This window comes from Coloeus monedula, assembly GCF_965178545.1.
Source record: "Coloeus monedula genome assembly, chromosome: 6".
Classification (NCBI taxonomy): domain Eukaryota; kingdom Metazoa; phylum Chordata; class Aves; order Passeriformes; family Corvidae; genus Coloeus; species Coloeus monedula.
The window spans coordinates 8,244,237-8,255,390 of record NC_138786.1 but is presented as its reverse complement, the minus strand read 5'-3'; the positions used below and the strand labels follow the sequence as shown (position 1 = coordinate 8,255,390).

At 44.2% G+C, this 11,154-nt stretch overlaps 1 protein-coding gene across 2 annotated transcripts; it reads right to left on the bottom strand.

Moving 5' to 3' along the window:
- Positions 1-656: 656 nt before the first annotated feature.
- DEPDC7 (DEP domain containing 7) lies at positions 657-9,176 on the bottom strand (the record flags this gene model as incomplete). 2 transcript variants are annotated; one of them, XM_082283672.1, is made up of 9 exons in its annotated part: positions 657-871; positions 1,048-1,126; positions 1,224-1,349; positions 1,543-1,685; positions 2,785-2,999; positions 3,778-3,967; positions 4,843-4,973; positions 6,520-6,907; positions 9,104-9,176. In XM_082283672.1, 9 exons carry the CDS (start codon positions 9,174-9,176, stop codon positions 657-659), a joined length of 1,560 nt encoding a protein of 519 aa, XP_082139798.1. The 2 variants fall into 2 exon arrangements, with proteins under 2 accessions (XP_082139798.1, XP_082139799.1); XM_082283673.1 differs by having other exon boundaries at positions 6,535-6,907.
- Between the last annotated feature and the right edge of the window lie 1,978 nt (positions 9,177-11,154).

Below are 11,154 nucleotides of genomic sequence, written 5' to 3'. Positions count from 1 at the left end.
GTGCCATCAGTAAGAGTTACAGACAGAGTTAACACCGCAGGCATGAAGACAACCAGCCACAAACATTACATCCTGTGGCAACCAAAGCCAGACTTAAAAATCCAGACTGACTTTACCATCCCAGGAGAGCCAACTCCTCAATATGGTGCCATTTGGCCTTCAAACAGTGCAGTAATTTGTCACACACAGATAGGTTAGTTAGCTGGCAAGCCTAAAGAAAAGCTGTTTTTCAGCTCTCTCCAAGCACACAGCAAGTCAAAGATCAATGCTATGTGACAGTCATACAATCCAAGGCAAATTAGAAAAAAAAAAGTGTTAAGCACAAAATTCGGTGCTGGGACAAAAGGTGGCAGAGAGATCTCATTCATGGTGTCTTCCATCTCAGTGATTTTGACACTTGAATAGAGGGAGTCAATAGACTTGGCTTGTGGGGAGGAAAAGGAAGGATTATTTTGGTCCTATAATGATTAAGAAGGAGAAAAGCTAAACTATAAATACAGACTAAACTCAGGTACTGTTGGCTTTGGTAATAATTGCATAAGTTCCATCCATTTCCACAAAATAATTTTATTAGGCAGATACATGAATATAAAAGATTTACAAATATATTAGTGTTTTCAATGCTGGGCTATACAAAGTAATCAATATTTAAAGTCTCACACACACATATTAGTAACTCTGTCTCCAAAATACTGCATAAAAATACTTGGATTACTACTATGAAACTGACCTAGCAGCCTCTTTCTCTCTTTGTCAGAGAGCTTTGAATCTTCATCAATAGCTTTCAGCAGAGATAATAGCTCGTCTTTTGTGGTCTTCTCTGTGTTGGAGCGATACTCTCTTTCATCAAGTTTTTGACAAAAGGTATAACCTGAAAGGAAACGTGAGACATTCAAAGGATTATCACCACACTCCACCCACCCTCGAGAGTCTACAGACCCACCCTCCTTTAGATCACATCAGTCATTGTTGCAGCAAGGCCTTTTGCATCACCCATTTCCCATCTGGGGACAGGACAAGATGAAAAAGCTCAGTGTGAGGTGTTACCTGTTATCTTACTGGGATCCTGGCCTTTCTGCAGAGCCAGCAGTTTATTGCTGACCATTTTGTGCAGTGCCCCTGGGACCTTGAACAGAAAGAGGACAACGCAACAGCAGCTTAGAGAAGGCAGTTCTCCATGAGCATACCAGATAACCAAAACCTGGCCATTTTCTAGCTCTTACCTTTAACACATCTCTTTGGTTGTCCACAAGGAACAAGATCAGGAGGTCAGTTTTCCCTCTGGATAAGTTTTTATTGTTGATAATAGCTTTAGAGAACGTTCTTTTCACAACCATCCTGTTGTCACTCTAAGAACAAAGTGAAATAATGACCAAAAGAGGAAAGTTAATCTCCCCCATCAGGAAGGGCATCACTGTTGTTCGTCTGAGTCATTGTTTTTCCTGTAGTCAGAAATCTAAGCTACAAAGGTGTTTTCTGACCAGTACCTGGGACCTCTGGATTTCAGTAAGAGTAAAGCAACTCTTAAGAATGCACACTTACCTCCTTCTGTAGTTTGAACTCAGAATGATGTGCTGCAACAGCCATGAAGTACAGCAGTCTCCTGAACTCCTCCCTGACTTGGCTGTCTAGGAGTTTCAAATAGAGTTGAACAGCTTCTAAAGATTGCTCCATCTTCCCATTCACTGGGGAGAGAGAAAGGTATCTGCTGCCATATTCATTTAAAAAAATGTTACCATAAAACACCTAAATTAGCCATTGAAGGGATGCCCATCTCTCTAAACAGAACTGGCCAAACACAGCAATTCATGCTCACAAAACCTTCTCCCAGGTTGATGGGAGTTGCTTGCAAACTCTGACAACATCCCACACACAGGCGTTCAGCCTGGCATTTAAGCTCCCTTGTAATTAAGTTCAATTACAGGTCGGCCATCTTAAATGGGATGTGAAATACTGAAAAAGGAAAATGGTTCTATCAAAAAAAACAAATGACCTCTACTTGTGTTAATAAAGATCTCTCAAAAACTGAGGAATATGTCCTAGATACATTAGTTTGATGAGTTAATTGCAAATCACTTTGTGGAACTTTGCTAAGTTTTAATTTGCTTTACTATGCAGAATAGCCATTTTAGATGTGTGAATTGTTTAAATGAAGTAGGTTGTACTAATATCCTTTACCATGTAGAGAGGAAGAATGGGATATAAATGCAAAGTATTCCAATGAACATGGAACAAGAAGAATAATCAAGGCAGAGAACTATGAAAAATAAGTAGATCAGAGATGAGACATTAATTGAGAACTAAAACACCAAAAGCTTTCTGAAATGCTGTCTAAACAAAATTTAAGAAACATTTATGGGTAAAAAAGGAGAAGTTGTGAATGGGGTACAAAGCATCCACACAGCTTTCAGTTTAGCTCTTACAGCCTAAATATTTACTATTAGGCTACATTTATATTCCATGTCCCATGGATATCTAACTTCCATGGATACCAGCTAGTACCAAATTATAGCACTCTGGTTTCACAGCCATTCTACATAGACCTGAACAACTATTACAGAACTGCATACAGTCAGAACCAAAATTCCAAAGAACAGTCTTTATGACTAGAAATTAAAAAAAAAACCCAAACAACCAAACAAAAAAAAAACCCAACCAAACAAAAACAAAACAACAAAAAAATCCTCACAGAAGTCAGCCCTTAATCTTGGCTCCTGAAGTAAATACTCATTTTCTCAGTACATATCTCACAAAAGCATTGGAACACAGCTCTGTTTTACTTACCTAGGAGTTCTGCAATTCCTAAATGAATTTCAGATGCATGGCTTAACAGGGGCTCCTTTTTTTGGCTGTAGTATCTACCAATGTTGTCGAACAGCAGCAGCTTCCAGGTATCTGCTTTGTCTGGCTGATCAGGCAGGTTCCTGCTAATATCTACCACCATATGATCAGGAAGATATTCCAAGCAATCAATTGCTGCTGAGAGCCACTCATCTGTCCTGGAAGACAGAGGGGTTTAGGTTTGCAGCTTTAATTGTGGATGCCCTTCAGAGCTGGCTGCAATGCTTTCCACAGAAAGCAGGTAGACTGGTTCCTCCATCACAGTGAAAACTGCGTGTGTAGGCTCTTAAACCCACCAGAAATTCACACACACAAGACACTTCACCTGACACACTGAGGTAGATCACAGTCATAAGCCTCTCTGTTATGTATTTAATCAAGATGAAAAATTAGTAACCCACAAGTAAACAGTCACAAGCAGTAAAACCCAAAGTCAGTCATGTCCTCTACTGTTAGATAAGGACACAATTATTGCTAGATAAACAGAAACATGAACCTTGATCTGATTCAGACTGGTGTAAGTTTTTCAGAGAATGTTTTTAACTCTATGCAAGTTTCAAGCTCAGCATTCTTAGCTCATTGAATACAGTAGGAGGAACTAAACTGGTTCCTCAGAAGCGATGTCTCTAGGAAAAACTTTCATGACGATTATAAAACCTCTATTCCTCCCTCAATGTAGCAAGGAATTTCTCCTCTGAATACCATCAACTACTGTCATTGCATTCAAAAACCATCCCAGTGTTCAGCAGAAATTCTCACTAAGCAATTGTTATTTTCCAGTTATTCCAGTCAAGTCCAACAGGGAAAAAAATGCCTACTCACATCCTTTCTGCAGGACTGAGACTATACCATTTCTCCCCAAAGACAAACTGTGCTTTACATTCCCCTGAAAGTAGAAAAGTTTTAGAACTGCAAAGGAGAGCAATGAATACTTACTGTGAGTCACTGAAAGCCTTGAGAATCTCTCTGTCCAGGTAGTTACTCGTGATGACATATCCAGGTGCCTTCCTGGGCTGTGGAGGCTGAGGTCTGATCTCCTGGTGCTCAAGCAGAGACTCCAGGAGAGGGAGGTCTACCAGCTGCAGCAGGCGAGCAATTGTTTGTTCTTGCCACACTTCATTAATAACTGGGGAGGGTGGGTACACAAAGCACATGGAGACTCAGCATGTGCAAAAACTGATCACAAGAAAGATAACTCCCCTTCCTCCCATCAGGCCTAACCTAACAGAGTAATTTTACCAAAATAGAGACTTGCAGTAGCAAAGCATGTGGCGCTTATCAGCTTGAAGTGCCTTTTATCGCCAGAAAAGGCAAGAATTACCCATTTGTTTAGTTAACTACAAGTGTGGGAGAACTGCTTTTCAGATATGTCTGAAGTGCCTTACACTCTGTGCTCTAATTTGCAAACAGTCTTTGCTCTAGATAAGGGATGGAAAAAAAGTGCAACAGTGACACTCTCCTTATCACATCTTCCTTGAATATTTCTGTATGCTGGAACCACACTTCCTAGGATGCATTAGCACTTTTAACCAAAGGAAAAAACACATTAGATCATAGTTTGGTCTGAAAGACAAGACATAAATTGTCAAGAATAGTTTCACACAATACTGAAGGAGTGCTGGATGTGCAGACACACAATTCACTTCTAGCTAACAGCCAACTATTTGCCCTGACTAAAACAAGCACACAAGCAGTGCAGGTAACTGAATATTATGAATATTTCTAACTCAAATCAAGCTCTATACACTGGGTATTCTTCTCCACAAAATTCAACACTGATATATTTCAATCAAGAGATAATGCCTCTTTTCTGATGAAATAAAAAGGCAAAAGGCAAGCCCGCAACAAATGTAATTTGCCTTTTCATGACCGGGTGTTCAAACAAAATTACTGTGAGTGCCAGTTTGCCTCCCTCTCCAACCTGAGGGGCATGTCTTCCCAGTCCTACAGATGCACCTTCCTTCTGCCACAAACAAATGACTGTGACATTATTTGGCTTACCTCGACGGGACAAGCTATCTGAGATGTTCACTTGAGGGCTGTTTGCAGGCTTTAGACTCAGGTTTTCCCAAAGATCCTCCAAGCTTTCTGGTTTGAATGGAGTAGAGGGGAACAACATGCTCTTCTCATATCTGAGATCAAAAATAGTTTTTATATGTACCGATAACCAAATATATGGATAACCAAACATATAATGCAATATACAGATTTAGCTAACTGTCCCAAGATTAACATTTTTCTCCTATACAGATATTTACATAATTTTCCCCTTCCTCTCCCCTGCCTGACACTTCCTCTGTCCATAGCACCCAGGAGAATGTATGATACCTTCAAAAATTATTTGCATGTAACAGAACCACTCAAGCCACAAAATTACTGTTCCTCCAAGTATGGCTGTGTAATTTCAATTCCCACAGCTCCTTTGTTTCAGGGCACTGCAAAACCTCTTTGATGTCCAGTATCTTTGACTTGGATGTGACAAGCTGCATGTATCAATAGATCTATTACTTTCACTAAATGAAGAAATGTAGCCTGATGGATCTGTGACCTGCCCAGAAGAAAAACACCTTCATTCTACACTAATAAAACAGGAATAATCCTGTTTAATGACTGTTTGTTCAATATATTATAAGTCTTACTTTAACAGCTCTTGTGATGAAAGTATTTTTAAATATCACACATAATTAAAGTGGTTTTCATTTGTCATGTTAAATAAAGAGTTGGGACAGTTTGCTTTAGGACAGAACAAGCTACTGGGAGACAGGGGAGAAGCAGGACAAAGGAAATATTTTTAATCTCTGTCCCTCTACTTTTTTCATCAGGGTTGCTGCACTCAAGTTCACATTTGCTACTCACATGAGCAAGTCAATCAAATAGGGCATTCCCATTTTGGGTCAATACTAATTACAGTTTTCAAAAGTGCACATTCCTAAAACTACTGTGTTAAACACATCCATGTAGTTTCTTGTAAGAATATGTCAGAGTAGGTGAAGAGATGAACACTCAACAAAAACAGTTTAAGAGAAGTTATTCGGCAAAGTGGCATCTACATGTTCTGCTTTGTGAGGGTTTAGTTAGTAGCAGGATTTTCTCTGCCTGCTCCTAAAGAGACAGGGAAACAAAACTTCACCATTGCACTTCCCTCTGGTTCTAGGATGGTGTGCAATAGCATAACAGCAGAACAGCCTGCTACCCTGCCTGGGAACAAGTCATACATGCATAAAGAAACAGCTAAAAAAAGAGCTAAATTTCAAGTGTGGTGAAGCAAAGATGATGAAAGGAGAAAACAATTTTTCCTCAGAAGTTGCATGGATTACTGGTTTATGCCAGAGCTAGATGTGCAGTGACTAAAGACTGCCCTGTTGCATTAGTCTGTTTGATGCACCTGAATTCCAGTCGGTTATATTGATTTAGATCAGTATGTAAATGCACTTAATTTCTACCCTCTCACCTCCCTCCCCCAAGGCTATGTGATAACAGACAGAGAAAACAAGTAACCATGTAGGCTGAGTGATTTACTCTCTTCAAATTGCTCTTTCCTACCTGTCTTCCACCCACAAACATCTATGCAGTGTCTATTTTTACCCTGTAAATGTACAAGTTTTCTTTTCTCTCCCCCAGAATATGCAATATTTTCCTCTTGTAAAAAATTTCCTCTCTTCACCTCCGTGTACTAACCTCTGTGGGGTACACTGCTGGTAATCTTTCTCAAGCTCTGGTCGGTTCGAGGTATTTGTGAATCTGTAGAGGCTGCTGCTGCTGTCTTCAAACACAGAGCGTTTGTCTTTCCCAAAGACCCTCGTTGAGACAGCCTCAAACACTTTGCAATCCATCAGCGCTTGGCACACGCGCACCACCTTAGCCCGGGAAATATCCACATCCCCAAAATACTTGTTCTGCAGAAGATGGGCAAAGACAACATCCACAGCATCCGAACCAATGAAACAGTCATGGTAACACTTCAGGTTCTGGCGGCGCTTTTTCACTTCCACTTGAGTTTGAAGAGCGCTGATAATGCTGCTCCAGACGAACGTCGCTCCGAACGGCTTCTGCGCCAAGCTAAAGCCTGAGAACAGAGACAAAGGCTGAATTCATGCTGCAGTCACAGAGAACAGCCCCTTTCTGGCTTCCAGCTTTCATGAACCTCGTAAGGATTTAAAAATCTTTGAGACTTCCACTTTGGCTTGGGTTGCTCAGACATTAACACTTTGTTACTCCCTTAGCAAGTCTGTCTGCTCTGTACCACCGTCTCCCTCTCTCTCTTTGGTGGTTCCTCTTGCTACACCAGCCTAAAGCTTTGCAACCAGGAGTTCCTGTTTTTTCTGCCTCTCACTTTGACAGTGTCCTTTTGTGTGTCCCTCGGTCACCTAATGGTTACCCTTGCAGAACCAGTGCTAAGCACACAGGTCTCACAACCGCAAACCAGCTGTATGTACTTGTAACTCCCCCGTTCCTCCACTACCACTAACAGCAACACAGCTGGGCAGGGAAGAGGGAAGCAGGGATAAAGAGACACATCAGAACCTTGTTTCCTACAGGATTGTGCTTACACACAAGCTACCTGACATCAGTGCTTAGCACACCACTAGAAAGTCCACGGATTCTCTTGAGATGCCACTCACTCAGTACTTATCCCACCAGACAGCCCTGTGCCACCTCGGCTCCAGTGGAGACCTCAACTCTGTGCACCCAACGCCACTTCCGTGAGCCAATCTGTCTTCCCTCCCCCAGTGAAACCACTGAACTATTACTCATTTACCAGTCTGATTAGAATAAAATGCCAGCAGTCAACAGTTTGACCTGAGGCTACACTCAGCCTCCACAAGGACTTAAAAATACACGAAGTTTGCAGGTGGCACCTAAGTGGGGAGAGCTGCAGCCACCAGAGAGGCTAGAATTAGAATATGTTTTTCAGTAGGTCAGATGAATAATTTACTAAGAGTGAAAGCAGAGGAAGAAGACAGAAATCAAAAGCTGAAGGACAAAATATGGAAGCAGGAGTTGGCAGCAATCCTTCAGAAAGCCATCTGGGATTGTGACAGACCTCAAACCAAATGAATTAACAGTGCGATGCAGTGTTTGAAAAAAAACAACAACATGCAACTCCGTCTGGAACACATTACCATGAGCATTTTCCACAGAGATGCAGGAGGTGCTTTCTTCTGTTCTGTTTAGTCTCAAGTGGCTTGAGTTAGAGAACTCCAATTTGGGGCAGCAGTTTCCAGCTGATCCCCAGCTACCAGAAAGCCCAGAAATTGGCAAATTAGCAAGGGGAAAAGGAAAAGTAGAGGGGCAGTAAAGATTGGGAAGAGGGAGAGAAAGCAAGGAACACAATGCCATTTGAACACACCTACACTTAAGAAGGACAGCAACAGTTATCTTTCTGAAAAGATTCATATCAGGGAAAAAAACAAAGCAGCTTTTTAATACACAGCATTGAACCAGTCAAGATAGAAATCTCCCAGAACCTCCAAAGCTTTAAAAGTACGAGACAGACAAGGTACACAATTGCTGATACTTTAACCTGATAACACCTTCAGAAAGGCAGAACAAACACAACGAACACAGAATTCGCTTCCAGCCGTACATTCCAACAGCCAACTATGCTCTTTGGGAGGAAACAACCCCCAAACGCGACACCACCCGACACACAACAACGCTGTCGCTAGAATAAATTCCAACACGTACAACCTGCAATGCTTTACTACTCACGGCTTTATTACTTCTTCCTTACGCACTCAGAGCCTTCAGATCTTTTCTGAGGGAAGCGCTATTAAGAGTGGCATTAAGGCTACAAGTTCCCACAAAGTTAAGGTGCTCAAGGTAGGGAAAGAAAAAGGGCAAAACCGGTTCCCAGCGAGCGCCCATTCAGCTCTTACGCTGCGCTACCGAGGCACCTGCTCTTAACCCGCGCTGGGGACAGGGAGGGGCCCGCAGCTCCGCGGGCAGGGCACGGGCAGGGCACGGGCAGGGCACGGGCCCCGCGCTCTCCCCGGCGCTGCCGCTCCCGGGCGCGCAGCCGGGACGGGGCCCCCGGACGGAAGCGGCTCGCGGCGCCGGAGCGCGGCCAACTTTTGAACCTCGGCGGAGCCGGGAAAGGCGCCGAGCGGAGCTGCCACCGCCGGCCACCCCCATCCCGCAGCAGGCAGAGCCGCCCCGTCCGTCCCATCGATCCCGGGCTGCGGGCAGCCGGCTCCTCCCGCTCCCGCCAGACCCCGTCCCGCTCCCCGCTGCTCCCAGTACCGGTGCCCTGCGGCCATACCCGGTGGCCTGGCGGCGGGGCTGCAGACCTCGCTGAGACTCAAAGCCGCCGCCTTCTCCCGCACCGTGGCCATGGCAAGCGCCAGCTCCACGCATCTGCCGCGCCCGGCGGGCCCGCGGCACAGGGAGCCCGCGGGGGCGGAGCCGCCGCGCCCACGCCCGTGGGAGGTGCCCGGGCCCGGGGCAGAAAGGGCAGCGACCGCCCAGGCACTGCGTGATCTGCTGCCAGAGCGGTATCGTTTCTGTGAGCAATTACGGGAAACGGGTCAGGGACAGAAGGGACGTCTGGAGATCGTACAGCCCAATCCTCCTACCGAGGTCACCTAGGGCAGGTGATACAGGAATGCGTTCGGGTGGGTTTGGAATGCCTGTTCCAGTGAGCTACTACTTTTGATGGAAAGTTTTTCCTTATATCGAGGTGGAACTTCTTGTTTTTTATTTTATGGCTATTGCTCCTCGTCCTGTTACTGGGTAGCACCGAAAAGAGCCTGATACTATCCTCTTGTTACCTGCCTTTGAGATGTTTACATGCATTGATGCGATCCCCTCAGTCTTCTCTTCTCCAGACTAAACAAGCTCAGATCCTGCAGTCTGTCCTCTTAAGAGAGATACTCCAGACCCCTCATCATCTTGTGACCCTCCACTAGACCCTCTCCAGTAGCTCCATGTCTATTTTGTACTGAGGAGCCCCAGAACTGGACACAGTATTCCAGATAAGACTGGTGGGTCTAGGAAGTGGCTGCTGTGGGAAAGGGGGAAATGTTGCAGAGAGCTGATGCTACTCGAGGTCATGGCCCTGGTGTGAGAGCACCACTGGTCCTGGATGGGGCACTGTGCTCTGACACACAGGCAAGAGATTTCACAGAATCCCAGGTGGGTCAGGACCACAGTGGGAAACCTGGTCCAGCCTCTCTGCTCAAGCAGGGCCACCCCAGAGCACATGGCACAGAATTGTGTCCAGATGGTTCTGAAATATCTCAGGGAGGTGACTCCACAGCCTCCCTGGGCAATGTGTCCCAGTGCTCAGTCACTGCACAGTGAAGAAGTTCTTCCTTAGGTTTAGGTGGAACTTCCTGTGGATCAGTTTCTGCCCATTCTTGTCCTATTGCTTGGCATCAATGAGAAGTGCCTGGCTCCATCCTCTTGGCTTTAGATATTTATATGCATGGATGAGATTCCGTCTCCGTTCTCTTCTCAAGGCTGAACAGGCCCAGCTCCCTCAGCCTTTCCTTGTTAGAGAGATTCTCCAGTCCCCCAATCGCCCCCATTGCCCTCAGGTGCACCCACTCTGGGAGCTTCATGTCTCTCTTAATTTGTCTCTTAATCAATTATCTTTCTTTATTTCCCCTGTATTTCCTGTGTCATTTAAAACCCCAAACTGGTCAGATCTGTTTCTGTGGGTTAACCTGAGCACAGGCCTTGTACATGGCCATGGCTGAACACCCGAACCCTGTCCTTGGCTGTTCCTGTGGGACACACAGCTTGAACACCACATGTGGTTGGAGTTTCCCTGTGATGTCTTTTATGAGCTGTTTATTATAGCAGCTGGCATTTCTCATTGCAAGGAAATGAAATAATAAATTCATTTTCAGAGTAGTAAGTGGTTTTTCTACCACCTGCAGCAAACTGCTGTGAGATCCAACATAATTCTCTACTAAGTATAAAATATTTTGATATTTTTACTCAGTGGAAGTGTATTAGAACAACATAAAATCATTCATGGTTTTTGGACTGATCTCCATAGGAACAGACAAAGCCAAATTGATCTCCATGATACACAGACTCAGAAGTATGCAATGCACATTAAAGGCCAAATAATACAATGTTACAAGTGATTCAAAAATTCACTCTGAGTCATCAGATTATTGAACTTTAGCCTGTTCTACGTGAAATTCTGAGCTAGCAGGTGTAAATGCAGGATGTCTGCTATCCACTGAAGCTCAGAGCAGCCTTCTTTTATCCCCATTTGTCATGCTTACAGGTAAGGCACTGCAAGTTTGTTCATTGTATGCAAATAAATAGATAATGCACTTCATTTGAAGCTGTGAAAAA